Raw genomic sequence first — 22,452 nt, forward strand, 5'->3', positions numbered from 1 at the left:
CCCTAATGAATACGTAATTTAAATCTGGTGTCTCCTGTTTCTCTGTTCCTGGTGTGCTGCTTACAAAAGAAATTGTTAGATGCTGTGTGCTATCTGATTGAATCAGGAGGCTAATTCACTGTTTATGTATGTGTGTATACACTCAGCATTGTGGGTTTTTTAAACAAAAACCAAAGAACCAGATAAATATATATTATGTTTTGGCTTCAGGAAAATACAGTGCGGTTAAAATAAAAATGCTTCACACACACACAAAGCTCACAGTAGCATCAATTAATGGTAAGCTTAAGATTGTGCAATTATTTATTATTGCATTTATATCCCACTTTTCCTCCAGTGAGCTTTAAGTTGGCATATATGGTTTTCACAACATCCCTGTTAGGTAGGTTAGGCTGCGAAACAGTGACTGGCCCAAGGTCACCCAGTGAGCTTCATGGCTGAGTGGAGACTTGAACCCTGATCTCCCAGGTCCTTGTCTGACACTCTAAGCATTGGACCATGTTTGCTGGGGATAATTGCTCCTCTCCAAAGAACAGAAATCCCTGGAGTGCTGAACTGTAATAGTTATTGGGACTGGACTAATTAGATCTAGCTAGAATTTTCTCTCATGGAGTACTTTAACCAGGGGCGTAGTAAAAAGTATGGGGTGCCTCTCTTTCTCTTTTTTTTTTTTTAAAAAAAACAACTTTCTGAATCAGCTTAAGGGTCTGTCTGGTCCTGCCTTCCTTGATCTGCAGATGTTTTGGCCTCGCATCAGCTCAATAGTCAGGGACCAGGGAATTCTCCAAACCTTCTGCAGGGCAGCAGGTTGGGGAAATGTATCATTTTCATTTTTGCACAACCAGAGACTAGCCAGACACCTCCTCTGCTCGTTACAAGTAAGCATAGAACTTGATTCTTCTAATTGCCACAAGTGTCGTCTTTCTATGCTCCAGTTTTCCAGATATTTATTTCAACCATTTAATCCATCTTAATTACAATTGTGTATGCATGGTATACAGAAACTCAGTCCATTGTTTTCATCATATACAGACTATAAAATCAGAATTCAGTGATAACGCCTGCTAGAATAAAAAGAAAGTCTCCATTATTTTCTTCAGGTATCATTGGATCTCAGACATACAGATTTCTTGTAGACATCTACGTTTGACTTCAATCTCATGCCGTTTCATAAATGTCTCTGTGTGTTTTCCCCTCCCTCTTTCCAGCCGGATCTTCTCAATTTCAAGAAGGGATGGATGTCCATATTGGAGGAGCCAGGAGAGGTAGGTCCAAAGAAACAAGTGTATTCCTCTTCTCCCTCCTCCCCAACAAGCAGCAGGGATGACTGTTGCTTTTGACTTCCCTTCATGGTTGAACGTGCTGTTTTTCGGAAGCTTTTCTTGTGCCTGGCGCATGAAAATCTCTCTGGATTTTAAAAACAAGCCAACAAATTTACAGAAAATGAACCTCTCTGGAGCAACCTTGCAGAAATTCCTTTTTGGAATGAAATGGATGCACAGCTGAGAACCTGGGAATCCCAAGACTAGGCATTCTTACTGCTACTTTTACCTAGCATGCTTTGTGTATTCCACAACCCCTGTTGCGTGTTTCCTGTCAATCTCTGCCCTACATCTCATTGAATAAACGCTGGGAGGGAGGTGTCTCCTGAGCAGATGGTCAGAGTTGAGTTTGGCACCTTCTTCTTCTTTTATTGAGTGCAAGTTTGAAAGGTCAATGAACGCTGTGCACTTCCGTCGACGTTTTAATTTAGCTCTCCCCTCTTGTCTTGCCCTCCCCCTTTTCCTTCCCTTTTTAATGGTTCTGTCTGCAGTGGACGAAGCATTGGTTTGTGTTGACAGACTCGAGCCTGAGGTATTACAGGGACTCCAATGCTGAGGAGGTAAGAAAAGCTTCCTGACCTGCATGACCTCTCCTGCACGGGGGGGAACTTGCACAGCGATGGAGAGAAATTTACGGGTGTTCTTTGTTAAAAGCACAGCATGCCATTATTACCTCTTGTTTCCAATTTTCAGGTTGTGAGTGCCGTTCATTGTGTAGCCCACACAGCACCTCACAGGCACAGGTCCTGGCTGCACCATGTGTTTGTAATAATAATAATAAAATAATAATAATAAAAAGTATTATTATTATTATTTATACCCCACCCATCTGGCTGGGTTTCCCCAGCCACCCTGGGCAGCTTACAACATATCTAAAAACATCAATCCTTAAAAACCTCCCTAAACAGGGCTGCCTCCAGGTGTCTTCTAAAAGTCAGGTACAGTCGTACCTTAGATCCCAAAAGCCTTGCGAGTCAAACGTTTTGGCTCCCGAACGCCGCAAACCTGGAAGTAAGAGTTGCGGTTTGCGAACATTCTTTGAAACCCAAACGTCCAACGCGGCTTCTGATTGGCTGCAGGAGCTTCCTGCAGCCAATTGGAAGCCGCACCTTGGTTTCTGAATGTTTTGAAAGTCGAATAGACTTCCAGAAGGGATTCCGTTCGACTTCAGAGGTACAACTGTAGTTGTTTATGTCCTTGACATCTGATGGGAGGATGCCCTAAATTTGTTTCACAAGATTTAGATTCCACTTTATTGTAATAAAACCTCCAAGCAGTTTATAAAACTACAAGTAAGAAACTGTTAAAAGGAGTGATTTAAAACATTCAAAACGTAATCAGAATCACCAATCAGCTAAAAACCCTGATTGAAACACATGCAAATATTTTACATTGTCTGGATAGGTTTTCTTAAACAAAAATGTTTTTTTGCCGCAGCCAGAAAGAGTACAGTGAAGGTGTTGCCTGATATTAATAGAGTGGTTTAATGATGAATCCCCCTTCCTTGGGAACTTGGAGAATTGTAGTCCTCTAAGGGGGAAATGGGGTCTTCTAACAATTCTCAGCACCCTTAACTATCTTCAGTTCCCAGGATAGTTTGCAGGAAGACATGGCTGTTTAAAGTGAGGTGGTTCTGCTTTAAATGTATGGTGCACATGTACGCAGGGGAGGCATTGGCAGGCTTGGGGAAAATCAGTTTTGCAAAAGCGCAAGAATCTTTGAGGGGGTGGAACCCAAACCAGCTCAAGGAGGACTGAGCATGCTCAGTACTCACCCCAATGCTGACTGTTGGTCTAAAAATAGAAAACTGGAGGGGTGGGAGTGGGTATGGCTGGAATCCTGAACACATCACACTGCAACACTTTGTTACAGTTTCTGCTTGTTGGACATTATTATTGGGGGGGGGGGGGACACACAAGCAAAAGTGTGCATGGGACAGGAGCTTGTAAGGGCAGAGTGGAAACTATGAGATTCCTGTATCCTATTTTCAATTGATTGAGGAGGATTAGTAAACTAGAATTTTAATAATGTCAGGTCTGTGGGGTATGGGGAAAAATATTGGAGGAAAGTAGATAGGATGTGATAGACAAGTGCAGTGTGTGTGTGTGTGTGTGTGTGTGTGTGTGTACATGTACATGCATGCTTTTTGTTGTTGGTGGTGGTGATGCTGTTAAGTGAGGTTTCTTGTTTAAGCTGATGATCTGGTGGTCATTTCAGGCTGATGAACTGGATGGAGAGATTGACCTTCGCTCTTGCACCGATGTGACAGAATATGCAGTGCAGCGGAACTATGGCTTCCAGATACACGTGAGTGCTTAGGACCTGTAGAGTCTGGATAGAGCAAAAAGGCCATCTGGCCTATGTGTATTTTAGATTATTAGATACTGCTGCAATAACCATGTTGTTTGAAGTGCGGAGGTGGGGCAGTTCACTTCAGTCCTTGATTATATAGTGTACAGGTTCTTCATTCTAACACCAGGGCACATATGTTGGGTGGTTGAGTGGCAAGGGGCCCAATTCTTGATTGATAACGTTGTTCCTCGAGGTAAGGAAGAGGTACCACAGCCCATGGACACACTTCCAGGTGGCAAATGCCCCTGGGGATGCTTGGAGAGGGCTGTCTGCTGCCAGCTTCAGTGAGCTCTCTTTTCTAATGGATAGATTCAATCCCATGGAACAGGAGCACCTGCAGCCAGAAAGGAGAAGGGGGAGCGGAGTAAGGGGCCATCGTCTTATTGAGTGTCTGCAAAACTTGTCTGTAATTTACACGTAGAAAGTGAGACCCAGTAAATAGAGTATGGTTTGGACCAAAGAGTCTTGGACTCAAGTCTCACTTAATTCAAAAGGCTCTCCTATTTAGGTTTTGGAAATATAAGAAAACAATTGTGGGTACCGTCAAATACCCATTTCACGGAAGAAAAACTGGTCGTGCTCAGGGCCTCCAAACAGGCAAAATGCATGAATCACCAATGGCACCAGGCCCAAAAATTAGGCAACCCTCCTAAATCCAAAACAACTCAATTGAAAATAATAATAATAATGTGGTGGGGGCGGGGAGGGGAGCTCAGTGGGGGCTTGGCAGTTGCTATTGGGATGAGCATATATGAGGCCCTGTTTAGCCAAGCCCCACATTTTTAGGCTCTGTGGAAGTAGATATGTTTGCCAGATATGCTTGAAGGGTTCAGTGGCAATGAAGCCTTGCATTGCATCTTCAGATCTCTTTGCTGTATTTGAAGGAGAGTACACGTCTGTGTCTGGTTTTTTCCTTTCAGACTAAAGATGGTGTCTTTACGTTGTCTGCAATGACATCGGGCATCCGGCGGAACTGGATAGAAGCTCTGAGGAAAAGTATACGCCCTGCCAGTGTGCCGGATGTCACAAAGTAGGCACCTTCAGATATTTTCCCCCCTTGTCTCTGACAGCACAGCGGTTTTGATCCGTTTTCCTGATTTATTAATTGGCCTGATTTGTATGAAACAGTAAGCCAAAGTTAAACAAACTGTGGCTTACTGGGGATGATTGAGGGGGTTGGTGCTCAAATGGATCCTCTCCTCCTCCTGCCACACTGGGAGGAAATGGATCAGAGCACTGGCTTGGCATTAGGCAAGAAACAAATGCTCTCCATTTTTCTCTCTCTCCAAAAATACATGAGAACAAGCCAAGAACACTTGTTTCAGTAAATCTAGTTTTGTTCCTTTGGCCATTGCAGTTGCTCAGTGTGTTATCCTATGTCACAGATAAGCTATCTGATATTACTCCTGTAATAGACAGTTGCTTGCTGCAGCAAATCATTAGCCGCTGCTTAGGGGCAGGTGGGCAGTAATGACCTCTTAGCCAAACAAGGAAGGAAACATGCACAAGTTCTTTCTCGGTAGTTCTGATAGTAGGTTAATACTCATATCCTTTGGGTGGGGAGTTCTGGAGGCCACGTTCAGAACAAACGTGGTAGAACTGTGATGCTAAAGAGTCTGGCAGAGAGTTTTTACAGAGTTAGAAGCTGCATCTATCTAGCTTGAGGTTAGGGAGTCTCCAGCCTGTTGGCCAGAGCTCCCCATTTGGCCTTGCTGGCCATTGGAGCCATGGGAGACCCATCTGCCCTATACCAGAGGTCAGACATGGCATCGGGTGAGGTGGGTAAAAAACCTGGCTCACCTGAAAAGGGGGTTTGCAGGTACCACCCATCAGCTTGTTGTCTGCCGATGGCCAAAGCGGCAGCATGCATTACAAAGTGCTCTGCAAGACACTGGCAGCCAAAAAAACAACACTCATCTGATGTCACTTTGCTCACCTAGAATCATAAAATTGTAGAATTGAAAGGGACCAAGCTATAACAGCTGGCATCTAGCCCAACACCCTGCAATGCAGGAATCTTTTGCCCAGTGTGGGGCGCGAACCCAGAACTCCGAGATTAAGAGTCGCATGCTCTCCCAGCTGAGCTCTCCCAGCAGGTATGAGCCAGCCCACTGATCTTGCTCAGTGTTGTCTACAGTAACCATCAGTCGCTCGCCAGGGGATCAGGCAGGGGTCTTTCGCAGTCCTGATTGGAGATTCAGGAGCTTGAACCTGGGACTTCCTACATGCCAAGCCGGTGCAATCTGGCGGGCCTCTGTAAGAACAGGATTAGGGACGGGCGATGCCGGGTTTTCAACATCACGATGTTATCACCCACCAAACATCGCGATCCGGCGATACATTGCGATATTGACACAATAAGCTGCATTGACCCCCGTTGAAACTGCTGCCGTCCGAGGGAGCTAAGGCAGTTTCACTTCAGCGCCTCGTGGGGCCGGGGACGATGCAACTTATCACCGGCGCTGGGGGCAGAGGGATTCCCTCCATCCCCAGAACTTGGCATGGAGGGAACTTACGCTGCTCAGCTGGGGGGCACAAAGGCTCCAGACCCCCCAGCTGAGCATTAAATTGCTCTCACCCCCCCTCTGGCTCACACAAGCTCCGCTGAGAAACGCGTAGCTGTCCGTGCTTCCACAGAGCAGTTTAAAGTAGCCAAGGGAGGAACAAGTTATAAAAGCTTCCAATATATTGCCAGGTGAATCCTCTGTCATGGTCTGCCCCTCATACCTGTCCTGGGCGATACAGTCACACCTCATGTTATGTTTGCTTCAGGTTAAGCATTTTTAGGATGCGTCCCATGGCAACCCAGAAGTAACGGAACGGGTTACTTCCGGGTTTCTGCGCATGCACAGACGCGCAAAATGACGTCACGTGCATGCGCAGAAGCGGCAAATTGTGACCTGTGCAGTCGCGGGTTGCGTTCTGTTCAGGTTGCAAGCAGGCCTCCGGAACGGATCCTGTTCGCAACCAGAGGTACCACTGTATATCAATACATTTCCCAGGCCTAGGCAGGATGCTGGCCTCGATGGGTCTTTGGCCTGATGCTGCAGCCACACAAAAATTTTCCTTTTGTGTCGCCGCGTGACGTAACAGGGCTCACTGCACTTGGGCTGTTAACTGATCTGGGCATGACCGCATAACAGGATTGGGGAGAATTTTGTATGGCCCGCTTTTGCAATGCTTGCCTGCGCCATTCCCACCTCTCCCCCTGATTCTAGGCTATCTGACAGCAATAAGGAGAATTCCTTCCGCAGCTACGGATCCCCCAAGAGCTCCGTCAGGACAGAGGAGCAGCGGCCAAGCACAGGATCTGATGCGGTAACCAGGAGCAGCAGCAGCAGGAGAGCAGATGGGCCGCGCCACGCTTTTGACTACGTGGAGCTGTCGCCCTTGCAGCAGGGGCCCGCGGGCCATGGATCTCCGCAATGGACAAGAGGGAGCGCGAGAACCACAGAGAGCGTGGCCAAGCGCGAGGAGCTGGAGAGGGACCTGGCTCTGCGCTCCGAGGAAAGGCGGAAGTGGTTTGAGTCTCCGGCCACTGGGGTCCTGCAGACAGATGGCCTGGCAGGGGACGTCTGCCCTAAAGCAGGAGGCCACGAGGCTCCGGGGGGGCCCCTCTCCGAAGCCCAGAGGACTCGGCTGAGTGAAGAGATAGAAAAGAAATGGCAGGAGCTGGAGCGCTTGCCCCTGAAGGAATCCAAGCGGGTGCCCCTGATGGCACTGCTGAACCAGGGCAAAGGAGCCCACGAGGGTGCAAATGAGGCGCTGGAGAAAGAGGTACGGTTAGTCATGGCGTGGCCTTAATCATTTTCAGGAAGAGAGTGCTGCTTCCTTTTTTTTCGCAAGCTTGTTTCATATTTTGTGTCAGTGTTAGAAATTCAGGTATGTAAACTAATCACCCAATGGCACCTTAAACCTTGGTATGTCTAGGCGCCTTTTTTTGCGATGAGATTTATTTATTTATTTATTTATTTATTTATTTTAATCACTTTTATTTGATTTTACAAATATAAATTTTATAGCAATACAAAATACATATCCGTATAGAGAGATTTCTCTGAATCTCGAGACTTCCCCCCCATCCCCTCCATGGGTCCTATTGTCAACATTTTCAACTGCATATTATTTCATAATCTATATTTTGTATCTATCCATATTATCCATAGTGTTTGTTACATTACAAGTGAGATTAAAATCCTGCTAATGTTTTCATCTGCTTACAGTGATCTCGTAAAATGAGATTTTTTAAAATTACTGCCGCTATTATTAATTTCATTTCTATATTGCTTTATATTTTAAAGGGCGGGGAATCTCAAAGCGGTTTACAACACATTAAAACATCAAATGAAACAATCCAGAATAAAACAGATTCAAGCTTCAGATCCTTCTCTAAATGACATGTGGCTTTTACCCATGTTTACTTTCCTACTTAATTTATATAGCTGCTCCATAGCAGAAGTACTCTAGGAAGCCAGGGTGGTGTAGTGTTTAAGAGTGTCAAGACTAAGACCTGGGAGATCAGGGTTCAAATCAGGGTACTTTCCTACTTAATTTATATAGCTGCTCCATAGCAGAAGTACTCTAGGAAGCCAGGGTGGTGTAGTGTTTAAGAGTGTCAAGACTAAGACCTGGGAGATCAGGGTTCAAATCCCCACTCCGTTATGACGCTCACTAGGTGACCTTGGGCAACTCACAGCCTCTTAACAGGGGTGTCTATTTTTTCCCCAAAGAGGGCCAGATTTGATGAAGTGAACATGTGTGAGGGCCGACCAAAGTTTTTGAGCTTTTTTTTAGGATTGAAGTTGTTGAGCTTTTTTAAGGATTTTACCTCAGGAAATAAGCTGCCCCAGGGGCCGGATTAAACCGACCGGTGGGCTGGATTAGGCCCCCAAAATGGACTTTGGACATGCCTGTTGTAGGGATTAACTGAGAAATGGGGTGAACCATGTATAACTTGGAGAAAAAGGTGGGATTTAAATGCGATAAATTAGCTCTTCTGTTTGCCTGCTTAGGAAAGCTGGAGAGGCCAGCCAGGTGTCAGTTGCCAACCCAGCATCCAGAGATCTCCACACCGTTGCAATTGGACCCTCGCCAGTCGCTAAAAGTGCTTGGCTCATTTCTAACCCTGCTCAGGGTGCCTCGGCCTCTCTCTGTTCTGAGTGTATATTGCCTTGTTGCAAAGAGCAGTGGTGACTGGTGCCCCTTGAGACTGGTGGGGTGGCAGGCAGGGAGACGGGCAGTAGGGGGAGCCAAAGCCCACGACAGGCAGAACCCACTGATTCCAGCTTTATTCTGCCTCCTCCTCCCTGCTAGGTCCTGCAAGGGCCACCATGGAGACTTAGGAGGAGGGAAAAGCTGCCAGGCAGTGCCCACCCCTTAAACTGGCAAGATGGCAGGCAGGTGGGGGCTGGATAAGGGCAGACAGAGGTTAGTACAACATGTTGATTTGAAGAAATCCTTCAGTATGGTTAGACCTCATTTTTTTTCCTACACAGGTCCAGGTTCTGAGGTCACAGCTAGAGTCCTTGCGTGCCCACAGTGAAGCAAAATCTCACCGAGATGGGCACGCACCCCGAGGCTACATCTCTCAGGTAACAACAGAGCCTAGTGTGGTGATCTGAATTTGCCAGCTTTTCATTTTCTCTCCTCCCCACCAAGCTCATGCCATAAGGGCAGGGAAGCAAGGACTGGGGGGGGGGGCGGGGGCGGAGTCAACCTCATTTGCTTGCACTTAATATAGCTTATTGCTGCCATAGCAACCACAATCAGACCCATCTGTAATCAATGCTAATTATTTATAACTGTTGTATACAAAGACCTCCCTGCCTAATGCATGGCCAGGGCAGTCAGCTTTAGGGAAAATCAGAAGAGAGCATGATCCTGGCCTGTCCTTATGCGTCACCTTTGTTGGTCTATTTATGCACCAAAAATAAGCAAAGCGTAGGTCTGGAGGAAAGAGCGGCAAGTTTAGCAAACACTGCAAGTATTTATTGCACTCTTGGCCCCTGAAACGAGTTGCCATATGATTGCAGCCATCTGCTGTGTTCTGTGTCGTGCACATCAAACTCTAGAAACAAAAGTGTAAAATACGTATATTTGCACACTACATTTTTTAAATTGTTGGTACATAAATTAAAGCCGCGGGAAGAAATATTGAGAACTGGTTTGCAGTCTTCATGTAATGAACTGTAAGCCTTATAAAGGCTCAGTTTTGCCCTGCTTTTGTGTTTTTAATACGTTTCTTTCCATTTGCGATGTGGTTTTTATAAATGAACGGTAATACAACTCCATCTAGTGTAGAGTGTCTGTGGTAGAGGATCTCTACCATTCTTTTGCGTTCATTTGCTCTTCGTATGCCCCCATGTGGCAACCCAAGATATAACCATGAGAGGGAAAGGCATTTCTGAATATTTCCATTTCACCGTGTGTGTGTGTTTGTGTTCAATACATGCAACTAGCTCTGGCCGGAGTGGAGAACCTTACTGCCCTCCAGATGCCACTGAACTACAACTCCCATCATCCCTGATCCTTGGCCATGATGGCTTGGGCTGAAGGGACTTGGGAGCCCGACATCATCTGCAGGGCTGCAAGTTCCCCATCCCTGAACACTGGGGAGAGCTGTAGGATGACATCATGATCACTACAGCTGCTGCTGCTACTTAAAGGAAAAAGTTGGGTATACATGGCCACTGAGCCAGCTGTCTTTTAAGCACCTGAAATGTCTCTTGAATCGGGGTCCATGGCTTGGTTTGCCAAGCTCAGCCCTTGTTCACCCTAGATTTTCCCCCACTTAAGCCTCGCAGTCAGGCTGCCTGCAGCATTTCATTCTCTCCTCTCCTCTCCTCTCCTCTCCTCTCCTCTCCTCTCCTCTCCTCTCCTCTCCTCTCCTCTCCTCTCACCCCCGCCACCCCCAACTTCCGATCTCCCTGGCAGGAGGCATGTGAGCGCAGTTTAGCAGAGATGGAGACTTCCCACCAACAGGTTATGACGGAACTGCAGCGGCATCACCAGCAGGAGATGGAGCGGTTGCGGCAAGAGAAGGAGCGGCTTCTGTCTGAGGAGGCAGCTGCTACAGCGGCAGGTAGGAGCTACTGTGTGTTCTTGTATACTTGCTTGATGGGTTGCTGGATGTGCCCCTTTGCCTAGCTAAGATATGGTCATTAGAGCAGTCCCTTTGGTCTCCTAACAATTCCTGGCAGCTTTAACAGACTACAGCTCCCAGGATTCTTTGGGAGAAACCATGACTGTTCCAAGTGGCATGACATTGCTTTAAATGTGTAGTGCGGACGGGCCCTAGCATTGGGGAAATTCAGCTCTAAATCCCTGCTTGGATATGAAGCCCATTGGATGACTTTGGACCAGCCAACCACCCTCAACCATGATCTTGAGGGTAGAATGCAGGCTGGGGGATGACTGTCTTTGCCATCTTTTAAAGCTCCTTAGAAAAGTGGGACATAAGTTGATATCATCAGGACATGCCATGACTGTCTGTATACATATGTGTATGTGTGTTTATGCATATTGTGTAGATATCTTCTCTGATGCATGGAATAGAATAATGGGTGTTTTGTGTACATATGAGGCTTACTTCTACTGAGACAGACCATTGGTCTATCTAACCCACTGTTGTCTACTTTGACTGGCAGAATCTCTCCACACTGAGAGCCAGTGTGGTGTAGTGGTTAAGAGCGGTAGTCTCGTAATCTGGGGAACCGGGTTCGCGTCTCCGCTCCTCCACATGCAGCTGCTGGGTGACCTTGGGCCAGTCACACTTCTCTGAAGTCTCTCAGCCCCACTCACCTCACAGAGTGTTTGTTGTGGGGGAGGAAGGGAAAGGAGAATGCTAGCCGCTTTGAGACTCCTTAAAGGGAGTGAAAGGCGGGATATCAAATCCAAACTCTTCTTCTTCTTCCAGGTTCTTGCACAAAGGATCTTCCTTGTTGTGTGGTGCCTTCTCAGTTGCTGCTGTTGTTTAAACTGGCAAGATGGCAGAGATTGAATTTAACGCTTGTGCTGTGTCCCCACTGAGCTCTGTCCCTTCCCCCAGAAGGCTTGGCTTCCCCCATTTAGCTAGGAAGCATTAAAATGCATTGCAGTTTCTACTTCAGCACCTCTCACGTGTCTTCCCTGGCTTCTGATTCTTTTGCCCATTTTTCAAATTTCCTTTCCCTCTAGCAATTGAAGCACTGAAAAAGGCACACAGGGAAGAGTTGAATAAAGAACTGGGCAGGACCCGCAGCTTCCAGAAAGGTGGTTTAGAGACCGATACACTCCGGCGGCAGCATCAGTAAGTAACTGCAGTGGCTCTTCAGCCTCCATTCTGAACTTGGAATAGTGTCCCTGAGTTTAGAGAGGAGGGTAGGGTTGTCTGTTCCCAAGTGCAGCTTGCAACATCGTAGGGTCTGATGAAAAGGAGGGATGGGGGGTGGATTGTGGGATCCTGATAACTAATCACAGAATCATAGAATTGTAGAGTTGAAAGGGAGGGTCATCTAGTCCAATGCCGGGATCTTTTGTCCAACATGCAGCTCTTCTGCATAAATGTGGGTGGAATCCAGCCTGGGGTCACTTTACATTTGCAGAATTTACATAGAAATAAGTCTCCAGCAATAATTGTTACCTCCATGGTAGTAAACACTGTCCTGAAGTTTCAGACCCTTAACAATTTAGCATTTGGGTTATGTAAATGAAAAACATCTAGAGAAGAAAACAATAATGAAGGCTTTTGATGTTTACTATTGGGGTGCTTTTTTGTCCCAGCTAATATTAATGTGCTGGGTTGTTTTTTGGTTTTTTAAAGTCCCATGAGATTTTTCCAAGAAAAACCAATCCAGGAAAAACAGATTAGAACCCTTCATCTGACACACCACAAATGGTTTTATTTTGGGACATTTTCCCACCTTGAGGCACATTAGAATTTGGCTTGGGATAGAAAACTCCCACCTAAAACTGTTTGTTGGTATCTTTTCTTTTAACTACCATATCCACACCAAGCAAAAAGTGATTCGGGGAAGTCGAGAAGAGCCCTTCTCTCTTATCCCAAGATACACTGGAAATCAGATTAGGTTAGGAAACTGCCCTGAGTACTGTCTCTGTCCAGCTTTTAGTGTTTCTGAGCATGCAGCTATCTTAAGCCAAAGTGCTGTTGTATAATAGATGCTATCAGTTTTCACTGGATTACAATGATCTTGTAATCAATGGTCATTTGTGCAGAGTCGTGACCAATCCCACCTGTCATCTAGCACCTTTGTTCTCTGGTCAAGGGCCGGCTTGTGCAGCCCACAAGGGGAACACTGGGATACCAGTGATGGCAGAAGAGGCCATCAGAGACGGGGAGGTCGACTATGTTTGTGGAAGAGCCCTGGGATGGGGTGACAGCTCTTGACAACAGCAATTTTTTTTACCTCTACTGCAGGTCTGACGTCGAGTCCCTGAAGAGGGAGCTGCAGGTGCTTTCAGAGCAGTATTCCCAGAAGTGCCTGGAGATTGGGGGGCTTGTGCAGAAGGCAGAAGAGCAGGAGCTTATGCTGCAGCACTGCCAACAGGAGGGAAAGGAGTTGCTGCGGCAAAACCAGGCGAGTGGCTTTCTGCATAGACAGGAGTGGGGGACATTTGGCCCGCCAGATGTTGCTGAACTACAACTTCCATCAGACCTAGCAGTTGCTGGGGATGATCGAATTATTGCTCAGCAACATTGGAAAGGCCAAAGGTTTCCCACACCTGATCCAAGGGAATTGGGAAGAAGAAAGTTGGTGTGGAGGAGAGTATCTTCTTCATCTTCATCATTATTTATTATTATTTAACTGCGAGAAGCGAAGTTACAGGGAACCAGGCAGAGGGCCTTCTCGGTAGTGGCGCCCGCCTGCCCTCCCATCAGATGTCAAGGCAATAAGCAACTATCTGACTTTTAGAAGACATCTGAAGGCAGCCCTGTTTAGGGAAGTTTATTAATGTCTGATGTTTTATTGTATTTTTAATATTTTGTTGGAAGCTGCCTAGAGTGGTTGGGGAAACCCAGCCAGATGAGCAGGGTATAAATAATAAATGATAATAATGATGATTTTCATTAATTTCATTACTGTATTTTCATTAATTGCATTTATTAATTGCTTTATATGAAAGGGTATCAAAGCAACTGCACAATATAAAATATAAACAGATAAAATCAATTAATTAAAAGACAAAAGAAACAAATCTTAAAATGGGCATCCAGCAACACTGTCACCACACAAAAAGATGAGTGCTGCTGTAGAAGCTAACTTCATTCCCAAAGGCCTGGGTTGATGATGATGATGATAATTTTATTTCGCTTCCAGCAAAATATCAAACATTAAAAATTTCACAATACAAAAATAACTAACTAACCAACCCCTTAGTCTGGCACCTAAAAACTAACAATGATAGTACTAGGCAAGTTTCCCTGGGAAGTGTTCCACAAAAATTGGTGGGAAAACCACCGAAAAGGCACATTTTTTGTGGCCACTCTCTGCCCTTCCAGTGGCGTAGCATGGGGGGTGCAGGGGAGCCGGGCGCAACATCTGGGGGGGCGCGCTCGCACTCGCAGCTCTCTGCCCCTACCTGGCTCGCTCACTCACTCTCACTGCAGTGCTGGCTGTGCGAATCCGATCTGAGCCGCCGGGTCTCTGCCCACCGTGGAGGGGGTGGGTGCCAGGCTTGCGGTGCGGAGAGAGAGCGAGGGACTATCTGGGGGAGGGACAGTGCAGCGCTGAGCGCGGGAGAGAACCACACCAGACCAGACCAGGCAGCAGCAAGAAGAAGCTGGCAGCGGCGGCAGGTTAGGGGTTAGGGGGCGCAAATTACTTGCCTTGCCCCGGGTGCTGACAACCCACGCTACGCCACTGTGCCCTTCCCTTAGATGAGACACGGAAAAGGGCCTCTGATGAAGACCCACAGGATCTGGGCTCATTCATGTGGAGAGGGGCTGTCCTTGAGGTTTGAGGGTCCTAAGGCTTTATAGGTCAAAACCAGCACTTTGGGTGGAGACCAGAAACGAATTGGTAACCACAATAGTCAGGCTTACAGCGGTGACTGGGTAGCGTATGAAAGCAGGAGGGGGCCTTTGTGTGGGGGAGAGGAGGACCATTGCAATATTTGTTAATGTTTAAGATGCACAAAGCCTTTCAAAAGACAACCCCAAAGCTCCTAGCTCTTACCCAAAATTCCTATTGAGCTGCTGGTGGTGGTTCATGCTACTAACTGATGTTGGCAACAACTATGATGATGATGGCCAACTCATAGGATTCTTGCGCAGGGGGCATATTTTAAAGCTGGAGGCATTTAGGACTTGAAGAATCCCTGGAAAGACAGGCTTTGTAAGATGCCAAGTGTCTGCCTGTTCCTTTAAGAGCAGCAGATAAACGAAGCCTGACTCTTCCGCTCCTTGTCCCCAGGAGTTACAGAGGCGCCTATCGGAGGAAATTGGGCAACTACGAGCATTCATCGCAGCCCAAGGCTCACGTGATGGTGCTTCACACAACAACGAGAGGAACTCTTGTGAGCTGGAGGTAAGGTCTCTTGTTTCTTTTTATAACTTGGTTCAATGCTCATTGTGCGCCAAGTGTCTCAGATAGGAAATATGAAATGCTGCTTATATCTGAGAGCTTGCCGCTTGTGAAGTGTCAGGAGAAGAGTAATCAGTTTGGAAAGGAGTAGATATCAAAGCCTGGAAAGGGGAAACGTTTGTGCAGTTGCCTGTGAGAACTGTCCTTGGAATGGTTGTACAGCAGATAAAACACGGAGTACAGCAACTAAGGAGAGTGATTTTGATATGGAGGATAGTGGATATTGTCTGACTTTGTGTGAGCGACCCTTGGCTTTGGGCTTCCTGAGTAATCTTAGGGCAGCCCAGTCCGTAAAAAGATGGCGGTTTTGAGCGCTGTAAAGACAGTGAAGCTTTTCATACTCAAGCAATGCCATGATGAAATAGCAAAGAGTTACATGTTTTATTTATAAAAACATTTATATACCACTATATCATTAAAAAAATCAAAGCAGTTTGCAATAGGAATATCTATACAATCAAGACACTTAGAAATTTAGAGTAAGAAACTTAACGTGAAATGTCAGAGTCAATGCCTAGGAACCATGTGTAAAACACAATGAACTTCTCCAAAGGAAGAGCAAGCCATAAGTCTGACTAATCAAAATAGAAACTCAGCTTTAATTCGATTTTTACCTTCAGTTTGCTGAAAGCACTTGAATCTAGAAATGATTATTTGTTTAGCAAACAGAAATCCCAAGCAGGTGGTTAAATCTGGAGGAAACTATAAAACTCAAGGCCTCTTCACACAACCCGTTGAACTTCTGGCAGCCATGAGAGAAGATGGCCGCCAATTATCAGCTTGCAGCTGCTTAACCCCCACCGTGTAACAGCCAATAGGCGTCTGACAACCTTGCACTGAGTTCAGTTTGGATTGGCTATTGGTGTGTCACAGTGAACACTGTTTTGCAGTGGTGTGCTAGTAGTGTGCCAAAGGCTATGATCCATGCTGGTCAGAACATTGGAAGCAGAGGCACATAACTTGTCTTTCTAAAGGCTAACATAGCTAGACTTTGACATGGGGCAACCTGTTTCCCTCCCCAAAAGCTGCCATAGGCTGTGAAGTAGTTATTTGAGGAAGCTTGTGATGAGGCCCCATTGTGTTGCTCAAGATGGATGACTTGCTGAGTGTAGTTGCACTCTTAGACGACTACTTGGCCCATTCATGAAAATGCGTGTGTGTTCTGATCTTCTGCATCGTACCAGAAGCCATTTTGCAAATATGCTATATGGGACACTTGAGCAACCTAGCTATTGTTGCTTATTCTCCCAAGTAGGTTAGGAAACCTATTTTACCTGCGCCCTTGGCAAGTTTTCAACCCATTTTCTTACTTCTCCCCTTCTGCTCTTCTTTGCAGGTGCTGCTACGAGTGAAGGAGAACGAACTTCTGTACCTGAAGCAAGAAATCCGGTGTCTTAGGGACGAGCTCCAAATGATGCAGAAGGTAGATTCCTGGGAGCAAGTCAGGTTCGCTCGTCAGCAGGGAAAAGGCAGAGCCCCTCCTTTGCTCAAGTCCTGCAGGCAGGGACAGAGTTAGTTGTATTCTGTATGCTGACTTCTGTGTGGTGTCGTTTGGTACCCTGATGCTGATGTCACTGTGCGATTCCCACCTGCAACATCAATCTGCTCTGTAGAGCATCTGCTTTCATGCAGAAAGTTCCAGGTTCAATTCTTGGCATCTCCAGGTAGGGCTGGAAGAGTTCCATCTGATGTCTTGGAGATGCACTGCCACTCAGTACAGACAGTACTAAGCTAGATGGTCTGGCTCTTAAGGCAGCTTCTTAAGTTAGGTCAGAATAAGTCTCCCTTGCACTCATTTCCTTGCTTCCATCCTTTCTGGACCATCGAGGGCCAGAGGAAGCTGAAGGCATAGACTTTGGGAAAATGGGAAAGAGCGGCAGATCTTCAGAAGAATCCCTGCTGAACCAGACAATGGCCCATCTTCTCACAGTGGCTAACAAGATGGTAGGCAGGGCCAGAGGCAAAAAGTAGGTAGAGCAATGGAGGAGATTCTCAACTTTGAACAGAAGGCTGTGTTCCTGCCATGTACGTGTCAGAGGTTTATACAGGGAGAAACACACGCATACATCCTGGCAAGCAAAAAGCATTATCACATTTCAAGGACACGTTCCAGCCAGGCCAAAAGCATTTGTATGCAGAGCCGGGCCAAGAGCGCTTGAGTGGAAGGTGTTTCCTGGGGAAAGTACTGAGGGCCACATTTGGTCCTCAGGTCTGAGGTCCCCTGCCCCTGTTCCAAATCTTCTACTTGTTTATCAGCTAATGAGACTGTTGCAGAGGACAGCACAGACAGATGTTGTTGAACTCCATCTCCCATCATCCCTGTTGGTTAGCCTTGCTAGCTGGGGGCTGGAGTCTGAACAACATTTGGTTCCACATCCCTGGTGTGTAGACTGCAGGAGATCCTGGAGAATAGGATTTGAACCGAGCCTCACTCTGGGTTGGATACCAATTATCAGTGTGTGGATTCCTTTGCCCTACAGGATAAGAGGTTTGCCTCGGGGAAATACCAGGATGTCTACATGGAGCTGAACCACATCAAACAGCGGTCAGAGCGAGAGATTGAGCAGCTGAAGGAACACCTGCGCCTGGCCATGGCAGCCCTGCAAGAGAAGGAGATGCTGCACAACAGTATCGGCAAGTAGACGAGAGCAGCTGTCAGGCCTGACAAGTGAATGTCTGGTGGAGCTATGAATGAGCAAGGGTGCAAAAGCAGGGACAGGATTTGAGAGGCCACCTTTGCTTCCAGCTCAGGGGATGGCAGTTATATTGGGCATGGTGTCTCTGCCTTCTGCTTGCCAGTGATCAAAACTAGTCTTAACATAAAACAATGTGAAGCTATTCCTTCAAGAAGAGTGTTCTAGGAGGGTGCTATTTTCTTGCCTTCATTCTCATGTGGGTGTAGGTGTAGCATGTGGCAGCACACATGTTAGAGGTGAGTAGGGTAGTTCATACCCCAAAATGGATGGGGCCATTCCTTTTTTCTCTCCCCCTTTTCCATGTTGCCCAACAGGCTCCAGGGGAAGGGACAAATTGCACTTGCCACAGGTCTGAATTGCCAACTTTTTGAAGCTAGGCCTAGAGCAGCAGGCTGCCCTCCCTGCATAAGCTCAGAATCGGCCTGCAGAATTGTTCTGGTGACCCAGGTATCCAAAAATACCAACATTAAGATGTGAACACTTCCTTTGTTCTCGGCAGCAAGAGAAGCACAATGTTTTCCCCTCTCTAGTTTTCCTTTGGACTCCAACTGCTATCAGCCCCGGCCAACATGCATGGATGATGGGAGCTGTATTCCACAGTGCTATCTGTGCTCTACAGGATCTACCGTATTGGCCTGAATATAAGCCACACTTTCCACCTAAATTCTGATTGTGAAAAGTTAAAGTGCAGCTTATATTCATGACCTTACGGTATCGCTGCTAAAACAACTGCCCACGAGGGTCATGGGGGACAAAGGCGTGCAGTGCACTCAGAATTGAGCGCCAGCCACCACCCCCTGGGATAGAGCCAGAAGGTGGGCCGCACCTGCAAATAAGTCTTGAATTTTAAAGCTTTTGCGGGTGTGTCTTGTATTCAGGTCAATACGGTAAATATCCTGTGCTTCCATAAAATGGTTCTGAGTCTAAAACAAATTTATAAACAAGAACTGTTAAACCTGTGGTGTGATGACTGCCATCTCCTAAGCCTTGCACATTTTGGTATGTTTCAGGTGTAAGTCAGTTTACCTAACTTTGTCTGTTTGCTCCATAGGTTAGTCAGCTTTGTGTACCTTGCTTTGGAGGACAAAGCTGTATCCTAGCAACCAGCATCCCCCTCCAGGAAATGGACCAAGCCTCCATCAGACTATCCATCACGTGCACCTACATAACTCGGCGTGTTTGGGGCTGGATCCTACTACTTGCACCTTCTTTGGGATTTTATACATGAAAATATATTTTATATGGGGGTGGGGTGTTATATTTTAAAATCCTGTATTACGTTTTTAACCAGCAGTTGACAAGAGAAGTGAGCCAGAGATTCTCCCCAGCCTTCTTTTAGTCATAACAGAATCCTTGTTCCAGGTCCTTGAATATATCTGAAACCACACATGACCTCTTGCTTCCAATTCTCTTCCAAGCAAAGAGACAAAATTTACACATGTTCCAAGTTTATGGCAAGTCTCCTTGGACGGACAATGTTGATCCACAGTGATCCATGTTTTGAGATGCACTGTGCCAGGAGGAGGAGGATGTTCTTCAGATGAAACTGGTTTTGTTCCGAGAATATGGGTTGGTTTGTTTTTTGTTTGGGACCAGCCGTTTGTTTTCATGTACTAAAAGCAAAGGCAGTTGTTTCCCCCCTTATGCCGATGAAACGTCTATGCATCCTACTGCAAAGTCAGCACCGGCCACATTCCAGAAGCTAGTCTTCCACCTGTGTGTTCCTGTGGGGAGGGATGTCACTGCTAATGTCGCCAGAGCCAAATGATGAAGGTGGCTGAATTTTCTTTCTTTCTGCACAATTATAAACTAACTTAATAAAAATCCTCAAATACCAAAGATGGTGTTGCTTTATGGCGTGGGCAAAAGAAGTTAACATGAATTCTTTACAGTTTAAGTTAAAAGTAAAGGTAAAGGTACCCCTTGCCAGACTCTAGGGTTGTGCGCTCATCTCACTCTATAGGCCGGGAGCCAGCGCTGTCCGCAGACACTTCCAGGTCACATGGCCAGCGTGACAAGCTGCATCTGGCGAGCCAGCGCAGCACACAGAAACGCCGTTTACCTTCCCGCTGGTAAGCGGTCCCTATTTATCTACTTGAACCCGGGGGTGCTTTCGAACTGCTAGGTTGGCAGGCGCTGGGACCGAACGACGGGAGCACACCCCGCCGTGGGGATTCGAACCGCCGACCATACGATCGGCAAGTCCTGGGCGCTGAGGTTTTACCCACAGCGCCACCCGCGTCCCATTACAAAAAAAAAAAAAATCCTTCCAGTAGCACCTTAAAGACCAACTAAGTCAGTTCTTGGTATGAGCTTTCGTGTGCATGCACATGTCTTCAGATACACTGAAGATACATTGTTGTATCTGAAGAAGTGTGCATGCACACGAAAGCTCATACCAAGAACTGACTTAGTTGGTCTTTAAGGTGCTACTGGAAGGAATTTTTTTTGTTTTGACTATGGCAGACCAACACGGCTACCTATCTGTAACTGGTCCCATTACAGTTAACTTAAGCCCTGGTAAATATTCAACTTCTGCATTCGCAGAAGAGCGATTTCTACTCTGGTATCGTCATAATTGGCACTTATCTGTAGCATGCTTGACTGTTATGTACATATTGTAAAGCAAGAAACAATAGTTCTTGCAGATCAATCTATGCATTTATAAACCTCACAATCACCCCAATGGGCTGGTGACATTAACAAAGTAGATCCTTGCAGAAAGCGGGATTTAACCCCTCACTGCTCATCTGATGGGTGGCAGGGTTCAATTCTGCTTGGTCGTCATTTCCCACTTGCCATCATTGACAGGTGAATGGGGCCATCTACCTGCCAGTCACAATGATGATTGACGTGGAGCATTTGCAGGGGGTGAAATAAAGGTAGACAAAATTGGGGGTGGGTATCTTCAGTACCTGGTAATGAGGTAACTCACAAAGGAAATGCCATTCTTGTCTAGCATGGCAGAAAGCTAGTGCCCTTCATTTATATGTTTTTAAAATAAGTCATTTACACTATTATCTCCACCTCTTGCCTTAATAATAAGATTTGTGATGGTGCTAGGCATTAAAATCCTGAGTTTTAAAACAGAATTATCTTAAATATGAACCACTATTAGTAATTGCCACAATTACTGCTTAAATTTCCCTTTTCAATCGAAGTTTCTTTTTAAGAATGCAAATTTGCTCTTCAAAATGGCTGTCAGTGCCGTCTTAGGCATGCCTACTCGGAAGTAAGAAACTGATCTCAACAGCCTTTCTCCTCCGCAAAACGCATGTAGTACAACAACAGCCCATTAAAAAGCCGTTTCCGATCTTATTTCTGTCACCGAGGTGCGCTCCAAAAAACGTCTGGTGCATCGGTGGAGATACAAGAGGAAGCCACTAGTTCTGTGGCAAACCACAAAAAGGGAAGTAAAATACCTACCGCGAGAAATCAAAAAGAAAACCACTGTAGTAGCTTCGATCAGCGGTTACAACAAAGGCAGCGAGATCTTGCTTACGGTTGAGGATAACGAAATCTGCAAAAAAAATTGTTATATTGTGCGTGCGCGTAATGTGGAGAGCAAGAAGGGGCAATCCTTGCACAGTGCAAGGAGGCGAGTTCTCGAGAGGCGCCGTGCATTGGCCAGCCAGCGGCTGCTTACGGCAATCCTATCCCGTCGCATTTTTGAGAGCTCTACATTTGCTGCTGCCCATCAGAGGGCACCCAGCAGCGTGCCGACTACATTTCCCACAAGCCACGGCTCGGGCATCCTACGGTGGCCCAGAGCGACGCGAGAGAGCGAGCTTTCGCCTCGGCTGTACCCTCTTTAAGAATTAATCAGCTGACTGATGAGAGGCTCTTCAAAGCAGCTATGACTACTGTCAACAGAGGGCTGTCAATGGGCTATTGTGCACGGGGCTGCTTCCTCCATGGTCCTTTTTCAGGATCATTCTCAACTCTTCACTAAACACTCGCCCAGCCCTCATAAAGCCACTTTCATGAGAACAATTTTCTCAGCCCACAATTTTTTTAAAAAGCGCGATGTCACCTTTTGTCGTTGTCATTATTTCACTAAAAACACTCCATCTTTGCCTTTTTAGAAAAACACCCATTGCAGTTTTGCCTTTTTACTCTACCTGCTGCATCGATAACTTTCTGTTCCTACAGAAAAATCCACGCCCCCCCCCAAAAAAAATACTGGTTAGCGGGGCATTCAGAATTTACACAAATGCAATCCTCTCCCGTTAACAACGTTTCTGATACGTCAAGTCAAGAGGAAAGACACCTTAAAAAACGAGTTTCAAAACAACACGTTATCTACCCGCCGCTCCATCCCCGCACCCAAGTGTTAAGTTAACTCTCTTAACTTAGATGCAAAAACTTATATATAGTTTATATACATGCACTCATCAGGATAGTGGTAAAGGGTGGAGGCTACTTGAAGGAAGACGATCCCGGAACTCTGTATCTTAGCAAAAAAGCCCCACACCCTTATCCAGACCGGGAATCCAAACA

At 46.3% G+C, this 22,452-nt stretch overlaps 1 protein-coding gene and 1 long non-coding RNA gene across 3 annotated transcripts in view; one reads left to right on the forward strand and one right to left on the reverse strand.

The window, feature by feature from the left end:
* The window catches only part of LOC310826441, a 209,165-nt gene extending 197,584 nt beyond the window's left edge, over positions 1-11,581 (reverse strand). Inside the window, exon 1 of the long non-coding RNA XR_014555819.1 lies at positions 11,334-11,581. This is a non-coding gene — a long non-coding RNA (uncharacterized lncRNA). The remainder of the gene's footprint in view (positions 1-11,333) is intronic.
* The window catches only part of TRIOBP (TRIO and F-actin binding protein), a 60,985-nt gene extending 41,194 nt beyond the window's left edge, over positions 1-19,791 (forward strand). For both annotated transcript variants that reach the window (XM_083701107.1, XM_083701108.1), the window contains exons 9-21: positions 1,209-1,265; positions 1,814-1,882; positions 3,540-3,629; positions 4,595-4,704; positions 6,893-7,451; positions 9,170-9,265; positions 10,608-10,755; positions 11,850-11,961; positions 13,090-13,249; positions 15,086-15,199; positions 16,593-16,679; positions 17,737-17,890; positions 19,004-19,791. In XM_083701107.1, the coding sequence (XP_083557233.1) occupies positions 1,209-1,265; positions 1,814-1,882; positions 3,540-3,629; positions 4,595-4,704; positions 6,893-7,451; positions 9,170-9,265; positions 10,608-10,755; positions 11,850-11,961; positions 13,090-13,249; positions 15,086-15,199; positions 16,593-16,679; positions 17,737-17,890; positions 19,004-19,008 (1,761 nt within the window). In that variant the 3' untranslated portion in view covers positions 19,009-19,791. The remainder of the gene's footprint in view (positions 1-1,208; positions 1,266-1,813; positions 1,883-3,539; positions 3,630-4,594; positions 4,705-6,892; positions 7,452-9,169; positions 9,266-10,607; positions 10,756-11,849; positions 11,962-13,089; positions 13,250-15,085; positions 15,200-16,592; positions 16,680-17,736; positions 17,891-19,003) is intronic.
* Positions 19,792-22,452: the final 2,661 nt, after the last annotated feature.

Source organism: Podarcis gaigeae, assembly GCF_964106915.1.
Source record: "Podarcis gaigeae genome assembly, chromosome: 10".
Classification (NCBI taxonomy): Eukaryota; Metazoa; Chordata; class Lepidosauria; order Squamata; family Lacertidae; genus Podarcis; species Podarcis gaigeae.